This window comes from Rhinolophus hipposideros (genome assembly GCF_964194185.1).
Source record: "Rhinolophus hipposideros genome assembly, chromosome: 20".
Lineage (NCBI taxonomy): Eukaryota > Metazoa > Chordata > Mammalia > Chiroptera > Rhinolophidae > Rhinolophus > Rhinolophus hipposideros.
Genome location: NC_138066.1, coordinates 12,943,361 through 12,969,587, shown reverse-complemented (window position 1 = coordinate 12,969,587; position 26,227 = coordinate 12,943,361). Strand labels below are relative to the sequence as shown.

General features: G+C 39.0%; 2 protein-coding genes across 3 annotated transcripts in view; both read right to left on the bottom strand.

Moving 5' to 3' along the window:
* Positions 1–1,969, bottom strand: part of ANKFY1 (ankyrin repeat and FYVE domain containing 1) — a 78,538-nt gene extending 76,569 nt beyond the window's left edge. Inside the window, exon 1 of one of the 2 annotated variants that reach the window (XM_081029455.1) lies at positions 1,913–1,969. In XM_081029455.1, coding sequence (XP_080885581.1) covers positions 1,913–1,922 — 10 coding nt within the window. In that variant the 5' untranslated portion in view covers positions 1,923–1,969. Of the gene's footprint in view, positions 1–1,355; positions 1,458–1,912 lie in introns of those variants that run through there. The other variant, XM_081029456.1, reaches the window with a different exon arrangement.
* A 4,797-nt stretch (positions 1,970–6,766) lies between these two features.
* UBE2G1 (ubiquitin conjugating enzyme E2 G1) overlaps positions 6,767–26,227 on the bottom strand; it is a 91,321-nt gene continuing 71,860 nt past the window's right edge. The window contains exons 4-6 of the mRNA XM_081029454.1: positions 24,475–24,653; positions 20,475–20,597; positions 6,767–9,773 (exon numbers count right to left, since the gene is read on the bottom strand). Coding sequence (XP_080885580.1) covers positions 20,511–20,597; positions 24,475–24,653 — 266 coding nt within the window. The 3' untranslated portion in view covers positions 6,767–9,773; positions 20,475–20,510. The remainder of the gene's footprint in view (positions 9,774–20,474; positions 20,598–24,474; positions 24,654–26,227) is intronic.

Genomic DNA, 26,227 nt, shown 5'->3' with positions numbered 1-26,227 from the left:
GCACCTTCAGTTTAATAAACTAACTGGACTAGAATGCTCCACTCAAGTCTGACCAGTCAAAGTTTGCAACATTGTTTCTAAAGAGTTTAAATCAGAACACAGGCCAGGAAACTGGGACACAAAAAAGGTAAAAGAAAACTGTGAAGTCAGAACCTCATGACTGTGCTCAACTATCCTCCCTTGTCAATTTAACCCTAAAAGGGTGTTTTGTTTAAAGTGTGTACTCTGCTGGCTTGATGTCTCTCAAGATCAGCCTAACACATACCTCACGGCACTAGCAGTATAACATTCAGTGTACTGAGCCTGCATGAGCTCCTCAGGGCTTGAACCTGACTGCAAAGCAGAAGCAGGTGCTCTGTAGAACTGATGAATGAAAAACCAGCTGCCCTCCACAATTTCAACCTTGGTAATGTACTCCCAAAACATTCAACTTCTCTTCCTACTGTAAAAGTGCTGGACTACCCATTAACTCGCCTAAGGCCTTCCTGAACCTCTGAGCAACAAGCTCCATTTCGCAGGCTGCCTGCTGTTAAGCAATGTTATACAACATTCTGTGATTTATCCAAACACTGGCTTCATGGGAGCCTTAGCTTTCTTTCTGTTCCTTTTATTCCTCCTCTGCTTTCCTTCAACATTCATCTGATATTTCCCCCCATCCAGAGGAGTCCAACATGGTAGAAAGGGCAAAGACAAAAACTGGGTGCCAATCCCAACTATCTCCGTAACTTTGGCCTCAATTCCTTTATCTCTAAAGTGCAAACAACACACATGCCAGGCCTCCTTCACAATGTTTTTCACAAGTCTGATCCAAATGAGAAAAGCCTGCAACTGTCATGTGCCGCCCAAATGTAAGACCCACGACAGGTTCAGACAAAACACAGCTCAAAACCAGTATGACACAAACAAACAAACAAACACACACACACACACTATCACAGGTTGTGACGACCAGCACCTTGCTGTCACTCAAACATAAAGTCAAATAAGGAGTATTTTCCTCCAGTAATGGGATGTGCAAATAGGAGAAGCACCCTGGCCAGGCAGGTCTCACAGAGTCACTGTGGGGTCTCTGGAAGGTAACTCCCCATTTCTGGGCCTTCTTTCCCCCCCACCTGCAAAATAAAGCTTTGACAACGAGAGATTCTCATACTGCGATGTTAGGAGAGGCAGAATCTGAGAGACCAAACCGCGTTTCCCTGCAGTCTCGTGAAGACAGCACCAGAAAAGAGGCTCAGGACCAGACGGGCTGAGAGGCGAACGAGCAGGGGCGCCGGTCAGCCCATCACCGGGCGCAGTGTGACCCTGGCCACCTCCCTGTCCACGCAAACCCCCTCCTCCCGTCCGCGTCTGCAAACCTGGGCGAGGAGCCCGGCCGGCGCGCGTGCAGGGGCCGCTGCGGAGTCCCGAGGCCTCAGTGAGCGCCCGCTCGGCACGTGGGCCAGTGACAGCTCGGGCGCTCCCGGGCCCCTCATCCCGAGAGGAGCCCCAAGCGGCCCCGCCGGCGGAGGCTGTCCCCCTTCCGGACGCGGGACGTGCCAGGACAGCAGTTTCGATTTCCTACGGCGAAGGGTGACTTCCCCCGCCGTCCCAGCACTGCCGGGAACCACAGGAGCCTCCCCGGCCGCCCTCGGGATCCCGGCAGCCGCCCTCAGTCCCGGCGCGGGACCCCCGAACCGCGCTCCGCGCTCCGCCGTGGTCCCGTGGGGTCCGGGACCGCCCGAGGGGCGTTGCCACAGGAATAGCGCCCAAGACCCCGGCCCGCAGCGCCCGGCAGGGGCTGCACAGGAAGGCTCGCGAGACCCGCTGGGCCCCACGCGGCCACGCCCGGCCGATCCCTCGCGGCGCTGCGCGGCCCAGCCGGCAGCGCCCCCACCGCTCCGCGCCTTCCCGCGCGGCTCCACAAAAACCCTACCTTCCGCCATGTCGGGCCCGGCCCTGTCTGCAGCCTCGCGAGAAGTGCGCCGCTCCACTGGGGCGGTGCGTGCCGGCGGCGCCAAACCTCGCGAGAGTCCTGGGAAGCCTGGCGGAGGGAGGAGCCGGGACTGGGCGACAGCGGTGAATGAACGGCGGGGGGGTGGCCGCGCGCCGGAAGCACCGACAGCCCGTCTCTCTTCACCGGGTGCCTGCGAGGCTGGGACTGGTCAGGCACTGACGGGGCGCTGGCAGGGTCCACGCCTTAGGGAAGAAGGCAGTGAAAGGATGGACAGACGAGCGTGCACTACGCTTTGGAAAAACTTGGCCGTGGGAGGGTCTAGAGAGGAGCGTTGCTGGTCTTTGTCAAGATGGGAAAAGCTGAGAGAAAAGAGGAAAGGGCTCAGGACGACGGTTCAACTTCCCTGGGGAGGCGGGATGCCCGGAAAGCAGAGGGGATTCGGGAGAAGGGATTAATTTTAGCCTAGAGGCAGGTCACTGTTAGGGTACTAAACAGGACCCAGGAACACGCATGCAGATAGGTGTTAAGGGGGGGAAGAGATGTCAGGGAGATTGCTTGCTGACATCTATTTTATGATCGAAGTTCGTAGGCAAAGGGGACCAGAAGAGAGGGAAGAAAATTTGGGAGAGGACTCAGGTTGGAAGGCCTAGCATCGTGTCTCCCGTACGTATTAATTAATCTCTTCTAGCAGAACTCAAGCCATCTGGCTGCAGAATTAGAGAATACGGATTCTAGCATTTGCCCAGGGTTGAGGATTTATTCCCAAAGAGAAGCTGAGGATGCTGTAAGAATACAGCTCAGGTGCAGACTGGGTAAAGACTGAGGTAGCAGTCAGGTCCCTGCAGCCTCTGTACTATCGAAGACAGTATGTCTTCAGTATGAACAAGGTGGTGAGAGCCCTGTGGTCAGGGTGGCAAACTGAAGTTCCTAAGTAGCAGTAGATGATCAAGTCTAGGACAGGGCCGTGGAATACAACAGGTGAATTGGAAATGAGAAGCTTGGAAAATTAGGTATTAGAGTTTAGAGGTAGGGAAAGGAGACCGACCACAAACCAGACGCTGAAATCTTTATCAGGAATGTGGGGATGACGAATAGCATGAAAAGAGGTCTAAAGAGTAATATAAGTGAATAGCATGAGACCTTTCAAAAAAGATTTTTTTCTTGGGCCCACCTGGTGCCTCAGGCCCTTAGAGCTCCGTGCTCCTAACTCCGATGGCTGCCTGTTTGATTCCCACACGGGCCAGTGGGCTCTCAGTCACAAGGCTGCCAGTTCGGTTCCTCGAGCCCCACAAGGGATGGTGGTGGGCAGCACCCCCTGCAACTAAGATTGAACACGGCACCTTGAGCTGAGCTGCCTCCCGGATGGCTCACTTGGTTGGAGCACGTCCTCTCAACCACAAGGTTGCCGGTTTGACGCCCTCAAGGGATGGTAGTTGCAACTAGCATTGGCAACTGGACCTGAAGCTGAGCTGCACCCTCCAAAACTAAGATTGAAAGGACAAAAACTTGACTTGGAAAAAAAAAAGATTTTTACTCAAAAAGAGTCAAAAGAATGCTGTATGTACCCATTCCTAGGAACCTCAACAGTTAAGGACTGCAGGCAAAGTGATGGCCTTGGAGAAGAGCCAAGAATGAGGGATGGTAGGTTGATGGAAGGATCTGAGGACAGGATGAGGGCATCAGAACAGAAAATGGGAAGGATTTGAAATTGGAGAGGTTTTAGGTGCTGCCAAGATTAAGCATTAGTAGGTAGTGAGGTGAAGTGGATAAAGAATTTGGAGTTTAGAACATGGAAACATAAGGTCATGGACTTAAAATTTTGAGGACAAGTAATTCTGGCTGAGGGACACCTGGGATACGGAAGGGGAGAGGGTACTGAAATGTGTAAGAACCATGGTGTACTCAGGGAAATGTTCTCGTGGTGGGAAACTCAAGATGTGAAGGAGGTCTGGGCAGGGAGGTGGTTAGGGGAGCTGCATTGCGCAAGCAGCACTTAAGACCAAGGAGGGGAAGGGCATACTGTACTTGCCAGGCTCAATGGAGGTGCCATAGCTTAAAGCTTCTTGGTCAAGAATGGATTATAGGTGTGCCAAATGGTGAGCCCTTCGGACCATCAGGGTGGCCAGGTAAGCCAGTCTCCTCTGGCCATAAGCAACCTCATGTTTATCTTAAGATTACCCTACAGATACTTTCTGGGTCATAACATAAAAATGACATAAAAGTGATTGGGAAGTAGTGTCCTAACTGATGCCGCGATTTACATCGTATGACTTATCTTTGCCTCACCAGCACCAGCCTAACACCTGGCATACAGCAGCTATACAGAATGTTTGATGAGTTGCTACCACTGTGAGCTGTATTGGGAGTCCAGAGAACTGGGTTCAAGTTTGGCTCTGCAACTGATTTGCTGTGTTGATTCTGGGCAAGTCCCTTCAAGTTTTACACTGCTTTCTCAGCTCCATCAACTTCAGAGGGATTTGGACTAGAATCCATGGTCCTTAATTATTTAGAGGGTCACAACCACCTTTGTGAATTTGATGGGAACCAGGGAGTCAGACCCTCTTCCTTAGGGTGGCATACATGCAGGAATAAATTTGTGCCCTTTCAGTTTGTTCTGACTACATGCCCACAGTCAAATGAGAACTCACTTTAAGGGATTTATTTAACCAACTCAAGGGACTGACTATCTCCTCATCAAAACCTACTTTCAAGAAGCCCTCTAGCAGAGGTGAAAGCACTTCTTTTAGAAATGGCTTCCATATAACCCTATCTCTGGACCCTGGTCTTCTGAGTGGACTCGTAATGGCTTGAATCCACTGAGCTACAGAGGACTTCTTAGTAAAGCCTATAAAGTAAAGCATCTGTAGTGCTCAGTGAACTACAACGCCCAACAGGCTTGGATGGAGCTACAACATTAGATGTAACCTGTAATACAGACATCTTGAAAAATCTGAGCCCTCAGAACATGGTTCATTTTAGACCTAGTTCAGGTTTTGCTATTAGATTAAGAGAAAGTTAGTATGGAGTTGTCTCGGACAGGGAACATGAATTGTGGAAGGGATAAATGCTGACTGCCTGAAGAACACAGGGAGGCAGTGCCATTCGAAGGAGGGAGGGAGGGAGGGGATCGGTGGTCCAATGAATTGGGTTTGAGTACCAGCCTCAACATGTCCACTCTCTATGTGACCTTGGAAAAGATGTTCCTGAGCTTAAGGGTTTACGACACCCAGTATATAAGGAAAGTTGTGGAACTGAATCCTGGCCGTGAAATTTATTTGCTCTACAATCGTGCCAAATGCATCTGAACCTGTTTCCTCATGAGAAACTATTACTTTGGAGGATCCTTGTAAGAATTTGGCTAGATCTTTTATGAAACCTAGCACAAGCCTGCCACAAAGTAGAAGCTCAGTACTAGGAACCTGATGCTCAATAAATAAGAACTGGCGCTCATTTGAAATGAGATGTCACTATGAACACACGAGTGCTATTATTCCTAACGGATACTGCTGGGAAGGGAAAAAAATCAAGTATCTTTCCTCTATGCTTTCCTGTGCAGCTCCTGTCTTAAGATGTGTTCTGGCTGCCTTTTGTGAAAGCCTTTTTCTTCTCCTTCCGTTTATTCCACCTATGTGAATAAGATTCAAAATTCTTTAATCATTTCACTACAGCTCAGGTTGACGTGCTGACTCAACAAGCCAAAAAGCCTAATCCTACATTGGCAGATTACACACATCTGAAACTGAACAACCAAAAATACCCAACCCTGGAAATAATTTGCTCTGCAAACTGAATCCTGTTGAGGTTTGCAGTCCTCCAGAAAAGGAAAAAATTAAATTTAATAAGGTGGTTACAGCCCAATCCTTATGAGGGGAAGGGAGAAAATCAACTGGTCGTTCCTCAAAGCCTCATAACTTACAGCAGGCACAAGCAAAAACCTCATTTGCATTTGAAGCAGCATGCAGATAATTTTTTGCTATATACCTTGAGTAGAAGATTATGCATAAAACTGATTTAAAGTTCAGGTACATCATCTAGACCCTTCTATAATTTTATTTCAAATATATTTATCAGGGAAATTGTACTCTGAAAGTGACTCCCAATCATCCCCAAATTGCTCTCAAGGATTTTCTTGTTTTTCACTCAGTTCTGATTAAGAGGTCTGGCTCCATGTTCTTTTCACAGTTTGTAAGAAAGAGGCTTTAATAGCCACTGGCAACTGGTATCTAGACAAACAAGCTTTCAACATGTCACACCGTATATCCACATGAACTATATGTAAGGATGCAGGGTGAAAAGCTGGATATTGACATCCTATTAAGGAAAAAAAAAAAGTACTCAGTCTTACCTCTTACCACTAAGTGATCCTACGCAGTTATTTGGGCCAAGTTTGCCCATCTGTTTAGGGGACAAAGTGGTGATTGAGAAGACTGACTGAGAGCTTTCAGTTCACATTTGAACTGAAAATGTCTTTCAGTTCACATCTAGAATCTTGACCTTTTAGCTTATCTTTAGGGTAGAGCCAGTTTAAGCCAAAGACAAAATCCTCAATAATGCTCTAATGTGTGAACATTTTATTTAGGTTCTAAATCAGCATCACAGAAAATTCTGATTAAAGAGTGGTGCTTGGCCCCATACTGGAAAATTTAAGACTATTACATCAGGTTGGAAGTCAAATTAATTTCCTATCCTCTGATTCCTTCTTTAAATGAAGTTTCAAAAACTCTTTATGAAGGTTTCCCTGTGGGCGCTTTGGTATCATGTGCTGTTTATAGAGAAAGAATCCCACCATTTGCTTTTGAGACCTGCATCCTAAAACCAAAATAGCTCATGATACAGCCTCTAAGTCATCATTTATTGATTTATAGAGCACCCATCACATGATAGAGGTGCTTTACAATACAGTAAACATCACAACAGAACTCACATAGTTAAATACAATCAACAAATTACAGAACTAAAAAAAAAAACTGGAATGAAGCAACATTATGTCAAATTTCAAAGATGCTGAGAAGTGGCAGTACAAAAAAGGTAATTCCACCAACTGGAGACCAGACGGGTAAAGATACACAGGCACCACAACCCCAAATGGGCAGATTTGTAGAGGGTGAGTGAGCATATAAAATTTCACAACCAAGAATGAAGGCCATGAAAGAGACCATGTCACCCAAGGGATCGCAGAACTAGTGGAATAACCTCATAGAGATATTACCTTATAATGACAAGGAAACCAACCTCATATGGACTTTAAACTCACAAAAAGAGGCCAAAAAAACCACTGAGTTAATCCATCCCATTATGAGCAGACTGAAATCTACAAGCCTTGACAAGAGCTTGGAATAAATTTAGAAAGCAGCCAACAGTCCTATAATCCATAAGACTATGTAGATGTTGATAGTTGGCACAAGGTTAGGGACAAAAATCCTTTTCCTAAAGCAGAGAGGAGTCACCTCACACTAATGATGAGGCACTAGGGGGACAAAAGCCACCTGGATCAGTGTCACCCGAGTGTGGTTTAATAACAAATGTAGAGGCATTTACATTCACACTGCCAGATGAACACTGGGAAAGGCACAGATGACACCTCTGACAGAGGAAAAGAAGTCCAAGCATCTATCGAGGCCTGTGTTTCCATATGTAGCACAGTAAGGGAACCAGGTGGAAAGGAGTGTGGAGAGGTGCACTCATTCCTGGCTCTCCCTTCTACTCCCCAAGATCTAGCCCTAAACAATACATGTTTATACCAAGTAACTGCATTAAAGTGGCGCTTAAAGTTCAAGAATAGTTGTCCCTGAGTTCCTAGGTCATTTGCTACTCCTTGAAGATTCAAATCACCAGGTTTTAACTCAACAGATCGCTAACAATAGAAGAGCAACATTCAGATTCTATTTTGCCTGTACAAGCAACCACCATGTGAACAATTTCTGATTTAAGAGTAAAGGGATTGCATTCAAAGTCCCAGGTAGTTATGCCTACTGGTACTTTGGGGCAACAATTTTTACAGTCTTTGAGGGAAAAAAAAAAGTCACAAAGTTCTTGAAGAAAATTGGGCTACAATGAATAAAATCAAACAATTTTCACATTCAGTCAATACATATTTATGGGTTTTTATAATGCTTCAGAGTGGAGAACAGCCTGGGATTTAGAAAAATCACTATTGTGACTACATCCTCAACCATTTTACTTCTGCTTTAAAAAGGACATGCAAAATTCATAGAGGACTAGGTAGGCTACTTGCAGAAATCCTTTCACGCTTTTGCCAAAGCATTTCTCCAAATCCCACAGAGATGCACTCTTCTCACAATTAAACACCATGTCCCATCTGGTACTGTCTCAAATTCTATCCCTTATATGCCAAAGACTACCACTTCCCAAACCCGACCTCACAGCAGAGGGGAATCTGGGCCTGCCTTTAGCACTGCATATGCTCACCCTACCATTTCCTTAAGTTGCCTTAGAAAACTTATGATATGAAATATGCTCAAACATTAATAAAATCCAAGTGCACTATGTCAGTGACAGAATCTGTATGTCGAATAGCAAAGCATTTACACCTCTGTAAATGCTTTGAGATTCACATAATAATCTGGATAGAGCCCAATACATATACTGACACGGCCGTGTGATTTTCAAGTATTAAAAGTTTGTTTGCATAAGGAATCAACCTGAGATTTTTCTAAACTGCACTTCTCTGGCATTCAGTATTATAACCTTCATTCAATACAATAAAAGCCAACAACTTGACAATTATTGGAAAAAAATTGTATTTTGGAAGAACTCACTACATAAGGTGACAGAATTCCAAAATCAAATTACATGAAAATATACATCGCAATTTCTTTGTACAATAGTGAGAAAAATCTGCAGTATAGAAGAATAGAGGCAAAGAAATATGAAAAAGGCTGAGGAGAAGGGTATGAGGGTAAACAGCGTCTTTCATAGCAAACCCAGAAGTAAAAAGCCTGTAGCTCTGCATGCTTTATTCATCCAATCTTAACATTAGGTAACTGGACGGCAAAAATAAAATCAAATCAGAATTTTGTATAGTTTGGGGAAAATTTCGCTGTGTTGAATTCAGAACCAACTCTTTTTAGTTCTCAGGGATAATGACAGTTCAAGAGCTCTCAACAGCCAAAAAATGTTATTGCTACATCCAATCCAAGAGATGGGTACAACTAGAATACAAAAAGGACAAAGCACCTAGTGATGACCACTCCTCTGAAGTCATCATTAAAAATCAAGTAGTTGCTTATTAAGTATTTCAGTATTTGAACTAAATGATTTGGAAACTTTCTGGCAGATAGAAGAGATAAACGCAAAGGGGACTGTGTCAAAACAAAGAAGATACAAAAGTTTAGTAAGTGAAAAGAGTTTAATGAAGCCTCAATGGTTTAAAGAAAATTAAATGGAAACTTTTAATCCTAATTGCTTTTCATCTGACATGCTTTAAGGAGTCTTTTAAAACTGATAAGAAACAATGAGTAGGGGAAGAAAACCTGCTAAAATCTTTTAGAATTTACACGATTCTTATTCTACTACAAGAAAGCATTATTTGGTACAAGGTGTATTTGTGGATGTACATGAACAGTATATATATTATCCGGATCATGTTGTGCTATGTACAGGTCTTTACAATTCTTCCTGAAGGTTAAAACAGTTCATTAGAATTCAAATTGCGTAATCATCTGTAAGTTGGCACTTGTTAGGCTCTTGTCAGCATTGATACTGGCATGTTTTATTGCAGCCCAGTTCCAGCCAGTGTTTGCCAACTTGTTACAACAGAAGTCCAGCAATAGGTGGGTAGAGTGCAGGAAAAACAGTGCCATGTTTCTCAATTGGAGACCTACAACAAAACAAACAGCATTATAGAATACATTTATAAATTACAAAAGAATTTATTAGAAATTTTTATCCACATGGTATTTCTTTAAAAACAAATTCTTAATTTTATTTTAAGCTCACTTGTGTTTGTCCAATATGGTAGCCACATATGGCCAGTTCATTTTAAATTTAAATAATAGTAAAAAAGATCTTTTAAATTTAGTTCCTCGGTCACACTAGCCACATTTCAAGTGCTCGATATAGCTAGTGACTGACTATCCTATTGGGCAGAACACTTCCATCAATGTAGAAAGTTTTATTGTGCAGCCTTAATTTAGATTTTTCAACACTCCAAATGTCTTTCAACTTATACCTGGAGTCAAAAACAGAAGAACTACTGTGATTTGGAGAACTACAGTCAAGTGATTTGAAATTTATGCATATTTAAGGATATTCAGAGAAACAACTTAAGATGCCACACTTCTCAACTTACTGAATTTTATCCAACTTTCTAGATTAGGTCCAAACCCATTTTCTCCATGAAGCCTCCCACACCGACCCTCCATCACAATTACAGTTTTCTATTATTTTGTATCTGCTGGTGTCATGCCCTCAATTAGCCTAGAAGTCAATAACCACATTTAAATAAAACAACTACCATCTCAGTGAGTGCTTATTATGTGCCAACCAGTATATGAAGCGATTAACACACTTGTGTAATGCTCAATCACCATATGAAGGAGTTTTGCCTTATTTTACAGAGAGAAGTGAAGACAAGGTCACATAGCTAATAAGTGGCAAAGGTTCCTGCTCAAAAAGTTAGGAAAACAAACACTAAGTTCAATTTCCAAAACAAAAAACTCTCATTTAATGATTGGACTTTTCAGAGCCTTTATGGTATTAATGTACGCTTTGAATATGTAGGGGGAGCAGAGAGGAGAACACCTATTACTATTACATCAATCAAATGTTCCAGAAACTCAGAAACCTGTATTATGAGCCAAGGACAAAGAACTTGAATAGAAGATGACTGGGAATTCAGGAGATGTCATTTTAAACTCCTAACAAAGAAGTCAAATGTACTTAGAATTATGACAAGCATTTAACCCACACCAGACATGTTAAAAGTTGTGTGTCTTCTAAAGCCCCGAATTAATTTAGCAATCTTACAATCACCCAAACTCAACCACACCAAAGCTCTGTTGTGGTGGAAAGAGAGCTGTGGGCCTGCCCATCTGTGGCTCTACATGTGCCTATTTCCCTCACTTAGACTACCTCCCACCGCCCAAAGGCAGCTCCTGAGCAGAACTACTAACTCTTTCCGAAGGGGTTGTACCAATGTAAATGGTCCCTCGCAAAGCACTGACTGTACTAAATATGAATGTATCCCCTTCACCGGAATCAGGCTCTACCATTTGCACACAGATACACATACTGTGCACACATTATTTTATTAGAAAATCTAAAGGCATATACTGAAACTCAAGAGACATTGTTATGGAACAGATATTGTAACTTTCAGGTAATGTTATTTGAATGTTTTTTCCAAAGACTACATCATACTCCAATTAATCCCTGGCCAATTAATCTCGCAGGGCTCAAAGAGCTTGGGTATTGAGTAAACATTCCCCAGTGATATGAACAAGAAATTTTAGAGCCACAAAATAATCATTTAAAACCTGTTTCTGCGTGTGGTTTCCAAAGAAAAATACTCCAGTGAGGCCTGACTGATGAAAGTCATTAAATACGTAAAATCAGGCAATCCAGCCTTTTAATAGTGAGGACCCAGCTTTAAATAGCATTAGCTTCCTTCGGCAGGAATAGAAAAATCTATTTCCCCTCCTTTGAATAAAATTTATTCTAAACAGAGAAATGGCCTCAGTACAGAAAAAGTAAGTTTGTCGTTCTTTTCTGTAGAAAGATAAATGTGAAATGGATTACCTCTGTAACTGTCTAAATATTAAATGGCACTGACCTGAAACAGTCATTTACATTTTTGTAAGCATATTCCATTTCTAACTTAAAACATATGCTCTTGTTGTAAAAATCACACACTTTTTATATCAATTGAAATTATACCAATTGTATGTCTTTATGAAATAATGTAAGTATCTGTTTTTTCGCCTCAAACTTTCTCTTAAATATTCCTGACTTACAAATTTGGAGATGGTTCACCTCTAAGAATGTAAGTCTCTTGTTCCATTTATTTGTAAAACTAGAATCAAATCATTCATTTTCTATGTGGCTACACAACTTAATCTTTTCAAAGACCTAAAAAATACAAAGCAGACAAGTGTGCTTCCAAATAAAAACCACTTTTGATGTTATAGACAATAATAAAAGTAATTCCTCACTGAGATATGAGTGTTCCAATGATCTCAACTATTCTTAAGTGAAAGCAGTCCATGAGTTAAATAGCTTTGTATCAAGGAAGTTTTCCCCATTACTTTCACACAGATGCTTCCAAAAGTTCCAATTCATCCTACAGTGCCACTCAATATACTTACAACAACTCTCCCCCCATCACCAATCCATTGGCTTCCCGCCCCCCCAAACTGCACTATACTTACTCTTTTCCTCATGTCCTGGCATTGGTGAACATCCACACCACTTCCTTTCTGAGGTCTGTAACACCTCACTCTCCTAGCTCTCCTTCTTGTGACCAATGAGCCCACGTTTCTGTTTCCGTTTCTTCCTTCTGTCCCCTCAATGTGGAAATTGTGCAAGATGCCCTTCTTGGCTCTAGTAGGTACTGTTCTTTACACTGAATGAATCTTCGTCTTTACTCTGGAGACTTCCAATCTCACCAGCAGCCCTGTGTCTAACCTCTGCCCTAACCATTCAGTATTTACTCATATGCTGACTTCTTCTCCCACTACAGCTCTTAATGTGGTTTAACCTTTTTTTTTCAAACGCCTGGTCTAATTGGCTAGATGAACAGCTCTTTATTGGCAGGATAATATACCTATGGTACTCCATACATATATCCCCTTCTTTCCCAGGAGAACAGTGCCTTTGCAAATGGCAAGCAATGAACAAATATTCATTGACAAGAACAGAAATAAGCTCATCTGTTCTTGGAGTTACCTCTCATTTCAAGATATAAATCTTAATCCTTAATAATAAGCAACTGTTAAAAAGGAAGCAGATATATATTACCGAGCTAGCAAAATATCAAAAGACTATGTTAAATAACAAGTACAGGATGTGTGCTATGTCTATCATTGAGCTAGCAATGATAGCAAAACATCAAAAGACAATGTTAAACACCAAGACACATATATCACACTTGTGTGTACAGGGGGAAAAGTCAGATTTCTGAAAGATTCAACTATTGTGAGTAGTTACTTCTGGGAGCAGAACGGGACGGCTGTGATAGAAAAATGATTTACCTTAACTTCTATATATAAGCTTCTATATTCCAAACCTTTGTAATGCCTATTTTGTTTCTGCAGTTGAGGATGAGGATGGGGAATTGGGCAGAGAAAGAAAGGGGCAACAATAAAGAGTGAGGCAAAAGTGTAGAAGAACCGCTAAAGGTGGCGGTCAGATTTAGAAAAAGGAACCTAGAGCCATGACATTTACAGGTAAGAGTAAAGCTATTTCTAGAGGGATCATCAATAGTGTCAAATGCTGGAGATTAAGAATCAAAATTGAAATTTAACCTCTGAAGTGACAAACAGGCATCCTTATTTAGTTTTCTGTGGAGAGGTAAGAAAATGAGCCAAATGTGCTGAAAGACTGAGTTTTTAAAAAACAGGCAAATTCCTTTGTTTCCCAGTCCCCTCTTCCTCTCTAAAGTTAAACACTATTGCAAATTTTAAGAGTTTTATGTATTTCTTCAAGTCCCTGTTTTTTTAAAAACTTTTATCTACCACATCGCTGTGAAGAAGAATATAGTGGGTTTACTTTTTAATTTACGTAAGTGGTATTGTTATTCTTTTCATTTCTGGGTTCTTTTCATTTTTGCTAATTACTTTTCCTACTCAGATTGTGGTTTTTGAGATTTAATTGCGTGATTATATATAACTCCAAGTCTGTATTGCACATTTTAGTTGCTGGATAATATTTCACTTTATCAATCACAATTGATTGATTCTATTGATGGGACTCTAAAAAATCACATACAATGCTGCAAGCAATATTCTTGTACGTAGATATTACCAAATTGCTCTCCAATGATGACAGAACAACTTCACTTCAGTGTTTCAAGTACACTGTTTCCCCAAGTCCTCACCAACATTTGGGTTTCTCGAACATTTTGATTTTTGACAATCTGATGGATTTGATGTTATCTCCCTACAGCTTTGTATTTATTACAAATGGAGCTGAGTTACTTGTCACATGCAAGACAATTTGCTTTCTTTTCACTTCTACTTGTTACCTATTCATATCATTTTCTTTTGTGCTGCTACTTTTCTTATTCATTTGCAGAAGCTAGTTGTAGATTCTTGACAGAAATCGTGAGTATTGGCTATACAGCAATCTTTTCTCAGTTTGCCACTTGTTTTTGTTTATTTTGTCATTATAATATTTAAGTTTTCAGTTCTGATATAGCCAAATTTATCAAACATTTTTTTCCTTTTATGGACGTGTTATTTGTGCCTAACAAATCCATCACGACCCTGATATTCTCCTTTATTTTGTTCCAATAGTTTTTGTTTAAAAACTTATTCGAGGCAGCTTAGCTTCCTCCTTATCTCAGTCAACAAAAGCCCTTCAGATCATAGTGGGAGTGAGACGGGTAAGTCCTTGTATCAGACTGGGTAGTTTTCATTTTTCTTCATCATCTTATTGAAACACAGGTGATCAGAAAGGCTCGATGTTTCAGGAGCCTTATTTTAAGGAGATGTGGGTGAGATGTGGAAGCTAATCCGTAAGTGATCGGGACTGCAACCCATCAAGGTTGTGGCTCTCCTGTGACAATTATTTATTCCAAATGCAGTCTCAAATAAGCAATCGGGGAGAATACGGCTGCGTTGGAGGAACTGAAGCCACATATGTGGAGCCATATATAGTTCTATTTGTGAGAAATTACTCTTGGAGTCATGCACACCCATCTGCAACTGGGTAAGGCAGGAGGTCTTTTATCTTATTGTGCTGGGTTACACAATGCCTCGTAGTATCCAGGGTTAGGTTTCCTAGAAAACAGATTCTGAGACAGATTTGTACAAGGTTTACTTGGAAGTGCATCCAAAAATAAGAGGGAGGGAAAACAGGATTAAGTAGAAGGAAAAGATGAACTAACTGAAGGGGCAGTGGAAAGAAAGGCCTCAGTCAATCCCACATTGGAATGGCCTTTCAGAGAACCCCCAGGTGGAAAAATAGAGCCAGTGGTCCAAGACTTTGTACTAACCCATCCCTTCCCCAAACCAACCAGTCACTGGTGGTATCTGCAATAGATGTCCCCCAGAAAAGGGGACTAACTCAGGCAAGTCATTTCTTTAAGCTGAGGGCAATTTCTAGAGAGCAACTCAGCTATAAGTTATCAGCCAGCATCATTTGCAGCTGGCTGGGGTATGATGCTTCTTCCCCCGGGGCAGAAGACCATAATCCCCTACACCTAGCTCATCTTGTCTTATCCTCTTACTTGTTCCCTCTGATGAGGCTAACTGCCATGTTGTGAGCTGACCTATGTAGAGGCCCACGTGACAAAGAATTGAGGGAGGACCTCAGCCAATAGCCAGTGACGAACAGAATCCTGCCAACAACCACTTGAGTGAACTTGGAAGCAGATCCACCCACAGTTGGGCCATAATAAAATCAAGGTGTTGCCACCCAACATGACCCAGAGCATGAAGACTCAACTAAGTCATACGTGGATCCCTGAACTATGGAAACTATGATAGTAAGTGTTGTTTTAAGCTACAAAATTTTAGGTAATTTGTAACACAGCAAAAAAAAAAAAAATTAATACAATCCCTCTAGCCTTCATGCAGAACAAAAAGACAGAGTCCTCTTGTCTAGTGGTATCAACGTGGCCATGCTGCTGATCTGTGGAAAAGGAGAATTGTTTCTTCCCTTTTCCTCTCTTCTTACCATCCCCCACCTGAATTAGAAGATAGATAAAGTTATTAATAATCTTTATATAAGAGAAGGTATAAACACTAAGAACAAGTGAAATAAAGAGACAAACACTACATGATTCCACTTATATGTGGTATCTGCAATAGTCAAACTCATAAAAACAGGAAGAAGAATGGTGGTTGCCAGGGGCTGGGGAGAGGGGGAAATGGAATAGAAGTAGTTCAATGGGTATAGAGTTTCAGTCACGCAAAATGAAAAAGTTCTAGAGATCTACAGTACAACAATGTGCACATATTATTATAGTTAACAATACTGTAGTATACACGCAAAACTTGAGAGTAAATTTATGTGTTTTTTACCACAATGAAATAAAAGTGAAATAAAGGAAGCCTGGGTCAAGTATATCAACAGTAGCAATCCCATTTTTAGAAAGCATTGTAAGTTATGGATTTTGATATAGATATTTTAAAAACCATTTTAAATTATATTTACTTTTCATTCAACCCAAATAGAGTGCACATTTTTTCAAGTGCTTACTGTGGGTTTTATTTCATGTCTACACCCGACCACTTGACTAAAGATACTGAGGTTATTCAGAAAGTCATGCAGATAACCCATGAAAACAGCTAGTCTTTTAGAAGGTCTGAGTGATAGGCTAGCTGGCTAATACAGCATTAAGAAAAATTATGTAATAATAATGACATTTAAAGATTATGTGGACATCTCAATCCTACAGCATACCATGCTCTGTGCATCAGGTAGATGAGTAAAACACAGACCCACTTTTAGAAGACATTAGTTAAGTCATGGATTTTGATATGATTTTTAAAAATCCAATTCTCAAATGATTTCACTTTTAGTGCAATCCAAACAGATGACTGGGCATTTATTTAAGCTTTCATTTCCCAAGTGCATCAAATCATATGGAACAAGAGGAGTACGACAAATTCACGAGAGGAGTAAGACAAATTCATATATGACTGAAAGTTAAGCCTCTAAGTGCTACAGTGCTTCAGAAAAGGAAGAATTTCTTTGGGAGTGAAGAGCAATTGCTTCATGAACAAAGTAAAATTTGAGATAGACCTCATCTCAAAAAGTGGCCAAAACAAGTAGAAGATCCATTCCAGACCGTTGGCATGGGAACTGGCTCACAGATGGTACTCAAATACTTGCTGAATGAATGATCAGATGTTTTTCAGAAAGAGGCCAACTATATGAGCACATGAAGAACTACTAGCAATTTTTAAAGACCAGATAATAGACAAGACTGGGTACTTAAATGCTAGTTTAAGAAGTCCGCATTATTATGTGAACTATAATTGAAAGAAATTTTTTAAAAAGCCTGCCTTTATTACTCATGAATTAATGTTTCCCAAAGAACGTTTGTTTCTGCTCATAGATGAGCCAAAGGATATTCCTGAGGAGCTTCAAACTTACAACATAATTCCTTTATTCAGTGCTTATCTATGAAAAACACAAGTTCAAGGACTGTAATTTTTACATAAAAGGCTGAGCTTAACAGTACCATAAGTTTGGAATAGCAACTAAAATTAATCATTCAAATCAAGTATATTAAATTCATTTAAAATTCTTTTCTATCAAGGACTTCAACTGACACCCGCTTTGCAACAGTGCAAAGCTGTTACAATGCATGCTGAATGTACTGGGGTACTTGCAACTTTAAAGAAGAATGCTTTATTAACGTGTGAACAATGCTGACCTATGTTAGTCAAGATTTCCAGTTATTGCTTCCATACTTTTCAATTTTAAATTAGTTTAGTTTCATGATAAAGAGTATATTACATTGTTTTTCAATTAAACCTATTCTATGCAATGAGGTATTTTGATTCAACATTATTTTTTGCCTCTATCTTCTTGATAAGTGAACTTTAAAGATATGTGAATGTTATGATCAAGTATAAATTAACTCTAATCCCACTAGCAAAGGAGATAATATATAATCCCTTACAAAATTTGTGACACTTCATTAGCATTTATTTAACTTGCAATATATTATATCAAGGTCAATAATAAAATTCTTGGTTATTTCCTAAATTTATGAAGTACTGTTTATGAGGTAAAATCATGCCTAAAAATTGGGCTTCAATGTTTGTTATTTTGTTCCTCTTCAATTCTTTGTTGTCACCAAGCCCTTTTCTGACTGGGAAATGGCATGAGTAAGGAAAACAAGCATGGAGGGTTTCTCTTGCTCCTAAGATTACTGTCATACTCATAAAAAAACCAATGCGATGAGCTGAACTTTGTGAAGACTAACTTAGCAGTTGTATCCAGGACAAATATCCAGGATGAAGTGCAGGCAGGCATGAAAGAAGTTCAATGACAGCAGACTAAGGCAAAGAACTTGACCTAAGGTGGTGGAAAGCAAGAGTCAAAAGAAGGGAAAAGAAATGGACCACTGACTAGAGGTGAGGGAGGTAGCAGATGTCATGATAATAAAATAAGAACAGAATTATTAACAAAAATAAACTGGATAGATATAAAGAATATGGTGAAAAACAAATAATTTGAAGACTGCAAGGTTATTGCTAAATCTGACGGTAACAGAAAGGTTACTTTCAGCAAAGGTTATTATAAGGAAATCTAAAAGATATGAATCTTTTCAGAAACTAGATGTCACATATGAAAACAGAATGAGTAATGCATAGACTTTAGCCTTACTTCTGATTTGCACCTTCGCATTTAATACATTTAACTATAAAATTAATAAATAAAATTAAGATAGCGTGATACTGGTTCAGGAATAGACAGCCAACCAATGAAACATAGAAATGTCATACACAGATCAAAATATACATGGAAACGTAATTTCATAACACAACTGATACTGCGTATCAGTGGTGAAAGGATAGACTTGTCAATAAACGATTAACAGTCTGGTGCACTGGGAGCATGGTGGCAGGTAAAGCTGATCTCCTACCTCACACGATACACCAATCAATTTCAGTGGCTGCAACACACTTATGAAAAACAAAACTACAAAACTTTTAGAAGACAGTATACAATAGTAGCATTTTGATGGCAGGGAAGACACTAAGACACAAAAAGTAAAACCCATACAGGAAAGAAAGGACTAATAAATTTAACTGCATTAAGATTAAGAACCTCTGTTCACCCAAAGGTACCAAAGAAAGTGAAATGACAAGGACACAAATCAATAACCTAAGAGAAAAATAGTCCAAAGACCAAAACGGGCATTTCACACAGGAAAAGGCAAGGTCAAATACATGAAACAATGTAATTGCATTGGTAATAAGGGTGACGAACATTAAGTCATAATGATGTGTCATTTTACAGCTTCCAGACATTTTGCAGAAATCTGATAATATCAAATGTTGGAGAGGATATGGAACAAATGGAATTCTTAATCTTGCCAATGGGAATATAAATAGATGCAACATTTCAGAGAACAATTTGGCATTATCTAGTTCAAGTGATGTGAATACACCCTTAGCTCAACAATTCCACCCCGAGGTACACACCCTAGAGAAACTCTTAGAGCACATGTGCAGCAAGAAATAAGAATAGCTACATTTTCTATAACCACAAAACCAAAGCAAAACAAACAAACAAGTAAAAAAAACCCACCCCAAATGGGAAAAAAACTGCAATGAGAATCAGGGGTAGAGAGGTAATTTATCTAATGAAAAACTACAAAACAGTGAAAACAGATGAAATATAGCTATACATAACACAGACCAATTTCAAGAGCATAATATTGAATAATAAAAAGGCACATAAAATGCGTACATTATAATTCCACATATATACAGTTCAAAATCATGCAATACACTGTTACAAATACAAACTTGATAAAATTATGAAGAAAAGCAATGGTAAACACAGCACTGTGAATATGAGAAAAGGATGGCATAGGAGAGGGCACTATCAGATATGTAAGAGGTTAATGTAAAGTTCTTTTTCCTAAAATAGGTAGCAGGGATGTACCATGAATTGTGATCCTTTACATGCTATCTTTCACAAACAGTTTTAAAACAAATATACTTAATTAAAAAAAGAAACCAAATAACTTAAATGTCACAGGTTGGTCAATTCACCTACACCACGTGCTTTTCTAAGGAGAAGGTGCCTTCTGTGTTTGACACCTTGCTAAACTTAAGATATACTTGTGGACAGATGGTATACAATACAAAGGAAATTCTTTCTACTGGTTCTATCAGACTTTTAAACAAGACTTTTAAAACAAGACAGATAGATGTTTAATGCTCTTGCCAGTATATTACAAAATATAATCTTTCTTTTGAAAAAATTAGGAAACAAAACTTGAAATCACCCTTTACCATATATAACACAGTATGAGAAGATATTAGAATTTCAGTGTTCAGTAGTGGTCAAGATAGTAGACCAAAGGTGAAACGGAAGAAATTGTTGAAAAGTACTTTATGAGAAATTTTACCATCAGTGAAAAGAAATAGACTACTATACTAACCAGTTCAACACAGAATATCTTATTGAAAACAGCGGGGTCTATCTACTGAAGGAAAGAGCAAGCTAAGTTACACTGTTTCTAGTAAGAAACAGCAGACTACTGGATACTACCACTAAAAAATGAAGCCAATAAAACAAGCAGTTCAAATACCTAAATCACACCATTTCTAAAAATGTATGACATTTATACAAAGGCAAAATAGTAGTATGATTTTAAAAATGAACTTACCCTGAAATAAGTGAAGTTACAGCTGTTGAACAAATGTCACTCAAAAGCAGTCTCTTGGCTCTTTCTTACACAGCGGGCAACTTTCCTTTTGAATTCTCCATTTCTGTCTTCCCGCCATTCTTTCTGTGAGTACAAAAGGAATAGCAAGTGGTTTTCTGCAAAATCCTCTTATAATCTCAAATACTAGCTTTAATTTTGAATGCAATGTCTTGGCAATATGTACACTTTTAAATTTTTAAAATCTGATAAGGTAAAAAAGTAGTTAAAAAATACTTTAGCAGGGTGGCAGAGGGGTGGCAAAAAGTTTAGAGAGAATATATGACTGACATTCTCTGATGACTAAGACAAGACTAGGCAAAGATGACTTCTAGATAAAGGAAAGGTTGGTAGATGACGGGTCCAGAGCAGGCACTAGCTAATATAACCACCATCTGTTGAATCCACTATGCCACACACTTGGATGACTAGCTAGGTGATGTTATCACCTGCATTATATATGGAACCTATGAATTCAATAAGGCAAAAAGCACATATGTTTATCTCTGCTCTCCTGAGACATATTACAATGATTATATTGAAATTTTTAAAAAATCATTCCAGTTTTTTTTTTTAAACTTTTATTTATTTAAGTGTGTTTTTCCAGGCCCCATCAGCTCCAAGTCAAGTAGTTGTTTCAATCTAGTTGTGGAGGGCGCAGCTCAGTGGCCCATGTGGGGATCGATCAGGCAACCTTGTGGTTAAGAGCCCTGCGCTCTAACCAACTGAGCTAACTGGCTGCCCCCGAAATTTTTTATAGGTATAAATCGTCAATACCAAAGAAAATGGCAGGAAAGTCATCTAATAATGGGGGCGAGGGTGAAATTTTTTCTGGAAGACCAGAAGCAGATGGAAGAATAATGAAACATGTAACAGAGAAGACAAAGTAACAGCCTAGAAAAGCCTCAATGGAACCAAGCAAAGGAGGGAGAGACCCTATTGAACAGAACCCTAAAGAAGTTAAAATTTGGAAATGGCAAATCTGAGAAGAGTCACTAAGAAGTGGAGCTGAAAATAAAGAAATTCATAGAAAGTCTGTGTAATTCAATAGTTTGGCATTTTCCTTCCACTTATATCCAAAATTCTAATACCTTCTTAAAATAATGACATATAGATTTTATATAAATATACTGACGAGCACTAGAATTAGAGCTGCTACCGTGTTTTCCTGAAAATAAGATCTAACCGGAAAATAAACCCTAGCATGATTTTTCAGGATGACATCCTCTGAACCATAAGCCCTAATGCGTCTTTTGGAGCAAAAATTAATATAAGACCCGGTCTTATTTTTAGGGAAACATGGTAGCATTGAGTATCGGTAGCATTGCATTGAGTATCGGTACTCAAAGTGCTAGTTCATTTTGGCATTTAAATGATACCCCTCTTCCTCCAACTCTTATTCTTAGTTTAATATCTGGCTTGCTATCCACACACTCTTGAGTGGAACAAATTCTGTACCCACACAGCTCTAATCTGCTTTCCTAGACTCTCATTTCTCATCATTTCTTAATCAGGAATGGAGAATTGTGTAGAAAGCCTACAGAGTTTTGAAGTACTCTTCGAAATACAAAAGAAAAACTGACCTCAGAGAAAGATACTTCAGAACTCAACTTTGTATAATTAGAACTCCCAAAAGATTAAAGAACTATTAAATTCATTAAGCAGTGGTAAGATTTCATGAAAAAGAAATTAATGGAGAAAAGGCCAAGCTATTTAAAATACCATCAAAATGAAAACTCAAAATCGGCACGATTTGAGATGAAAAAGAAACAGCATGAGGGATCAATCTGGGTAATAGGTACAAGTTCAAAAACGGAAAGCATACCAAACATGGAAAAATTCTCAAAATAATCAAAAAGGAAAATTTCCCAGAGCTCAGCTTCAAAGTATACATCAACTAGAGTGATATAGATTTTTAAAGTTTACATAACAATGTGAAATTTCAGAAGACCAAAAATCCAGAAAAATACTAAAAGGGTACCAGGAGGAAAAAATAGAAAGACAGAAAAGGTCACCTGCAAATGGAAAAGAATCAGCTTAGCATCAACTTTCTCATCAGCAACAATAAATACTAAAGGATAAATTCTGTCAATATTTGATTTTCTCCCCTAGAATTCTGTAAACAAAGTATCAAATATAAGGACAGAATAAAAACACTTGGAGACATGTAAAGACTTAACTCCCACATATCCTTTCTAAAACATTATTCTAGGATGAAGAAAAGCAAAAGACGGAAGTCAATCAAAAGAAAAAATCTAGAAAACAGTTGATCCCATCGAGAAGAGCAAGAAGGGAAATCCAAGGAAAGCAGCCAAACAGCAGACTAAATCAATCTAAGTTGGCACCAAAGTATGGAGGGATCCCGGAAAGAGATCGCGAAGAAAAATGGGGTTTCCTGGAATAGGTATCATTGATTGGGAGGTTAGAAAAACTAACAAGCGACAACCCATTTGGGACCCCCTCTGTTTCCAAGAGCTGCGATTCTTTACTCTTTACTTTTAATAAACTATCCTCTTGTACACACACAAAAAAAAAAACGAATAAAATATATGAAAATACGATAAAAGGTATGCAATGCAAGAGAAAATAGCAAATAAGGGTAAGCAAAACTGTTTACAAGAAAGCTATGGTTTAAATAAGACAACTAAATGGTCAAATCAGAAAAGGCAGTGGTTTTCAAGAAAAAGAATGGGTAGATTTTGTACATTTGTGAAGTCATGTTTGTGTATTTCAACTTCACATTAAGGCCTACTTCTACCCTGATGAAAAGAATGACTACTTTTTCAATAGGTTCTGTTGTTTTAGAGGACTCAATTGTTTTGAAAAGTTAATTTTTGTCTATTCACATTGTGAAGTATTTGCTCTTAATTTATCCTTCATGAAGATTAAAATGCCACTTGCCAGTTCTGATGTTATTAAAAAGAGCTGATAGTCGAGGAAGAATCAAATGAAAACAGTTAATTACTTCTCTCGCAAAATGAATCCACAGGATTTATTAAAAAACAGTTTTTACCTCTTTCTTCTCCCTCACTGCCTCTTTCATTGTTTGGACTGATACCTGACTAAACAGAAAATTAGAATAGTTTCCTGCCAGCTTTTATTTCAACTTGATAACTGCATTTAAAAATTCAAAGCCATAGACTTGAAAAGGGGTTGTCTCTAGTGTTTTTCTACATGTAAGATCTCACCCAAGTTTCTATATAGGCTTGTAGTAACCCAATTAAAAAGGTGAACTCAAGCTCCTGGCTTTCATATACGCTAACAAAAGTTCCAAGAATAAGAATTAGAACAAAAGGCTTTTAAAAGAAGACTAGAAAGCTGAAGAACTAGGTCTATTATAGATTAAAGAAGAGTAATAAAACTTGAATACAAAAATAAAAGTTCCTAAATTCTGGGTTTAGAAAAAAGCAGTTAAAGAACAATCTTGGAGAAATTTGAGTAAGGACTATAAATGTATATTCAATAATAGCAGTGCATCAATGATAGCCTTGTACTACGCTTACAGGAAAGATACCCTGTTCTTAGGGGACATGCTGAAGTATTCAAGTATGAAGAGTTAGAATATCTGTAAAGTATTGTTAAATAGTTTGGGGGGAAAAGAAACCAATGTTGCAAAATCTCTAAATTGGTGAATTTAGGTGAAGGGTATAGGAGTTATTTATTGAACTAATGCAACTTTTTTGTAGATCTGAAAGTTTCAAAAATAAAAACTTGGGAATAATAATATAGACTTTAATAAGGACTTGGTATTAAATTTTCTTAGGTATGATAACAACATCATAGTTAAGTAAGATGGTATCCGTATTCTTCAAAGATGCAGGTTTAGGGGTGAAGCTTCGTTATGCCTGTAACTTATTTTTGCGGAGGCTGAGGAGAATGTGTACACACAGATATACAAAGACACTGTCTGTCATTCTGAGTTTAATTAAAGGGGAGGGGACATGTGTGCACGTGGCCACCTTACCGCAGCGTCAACATTAGCAGGTGAGTCTCCATTAGGGTCTGCCAGCATAGAAATAACACTAATCATGATGGTTTCCACGGTGTGAATGGGGAGCCAGCGTTCCTCTGGTTTTTCATACCCATATTTATCTTCCCCAGGCTCATGAAGAATAGAAATGCATACATCACCATTTTTATCAACTGCAAAATGAAATAAGAGTTCTGTTTTATTACTAAAAATAAATTGGTTATACATATCTATTAGAGAGGTAGTCCTGTTTTCCACAGTACCTGTATAAAACAATGAATATGTACAGAAGTTAATTTCCAAAATGGAACCTGTTAACCTCCTAGGAAGACCACAGGTGTTATCAAATAGGATCCATCTGACAAACCTATTAGGAATGTAAGCTATCTTCTTCATCTGTGCAAAACTTTAAGATATCTAGCATGTAGATGGTGCCCAGCATTTACATGAATAAATATAGCAGGTCCTCAAATAACATTGTTTGGTTCAACGTCAATGAAATGCTATAGGAACTTAAATCTTGTTCATATCAATTAGCCTAGCAAAATTGGGTTCATTATATGTCGTTTCACTTAAAAGTTGCAGAACCTATTAGTGAGCACTTACTATACAACAAAATGAGTAAATGGCAACTACTGAATCTGTTCTTCATTTGTAGAGAGTATATGATCCAAACACCAGAACTGAGTTTCTATGTAATGAATGATTTCCTAGTTTCCCCACCAACTTATTAATTTAAATGGGTGACAGTCCAAGTTCCAGAGACTTTTCTAAAAGAAAAATGAGAAGTATTAGGTTGGTGCAAAAATAATTGCAGTTTAAAAGGTTAAAAATAATTGCAAAAACTGCAGTTACCTTTGAACCTACCTAGTAACACCATAACACACTTTTTAAATCATATATAGGCAAAATTATATTTTGGAGGAAAGGAGTATACTCAAATTCACAAAAGGAACGTGTCATAATGCCAGTAAAATTTCATTAACATAAATATAATTTTCTATAAAACTATTTTAAAATACATCCACAAATGAATTGATCCAAAAAAAAAGGTGAAGTCCTAATCCTCTAACTCATTTGAATCACATAAATATTCCTTATTAGCGAAACAGTCAAAAATTTACTAATCTTTTATGGTGAAATGTTCCCCACTGCAAAAAAAAAAAGCATCCTTACCGGGGAAATGTTAGAAAAGACAGAAAAATATAAAAACTTTTTGCATAAAAAGTTTTTTAGCCCAATTTCCAAATCCCATGAATAACCACTGTAATATTTATGTATATTTCATTTCTAACTTCCTACCTAAAGTCTAACAACTTTGTGATAGGTTTAATTTTAAAGCTTATTTTTCATCTCATAACTTAAGGATGTCCCCTGTTGTTATAAACTCTGGTAACTAGAATCAAAGTTTATTTATTATTTCTCTAAGACAAGTACTTCTTGAATGCATACTGTGTGCCAGGCACACACCTAACAGAGGTGATAGAGCAGTGAATGTGACAGGCAAAGCCCATGCCTTCCTTCAGTGTCTTACATACGAGCTTTTCTATAATGAAGAGCCCGTGTGCCAACCCACCCCCACCTCCTAGTAAAATCCCATTTAACTAAAATGGAATAAGTAGATCAAGTGGCAAGAACAATAGCAACAAAACTTGTAACAGCGCTATAATGTTCCACACAAAATGCATATACAGTATTATAGAGATGCTCTCCTCACTTATTACATAATAAGGATTTTTCCAAGCCA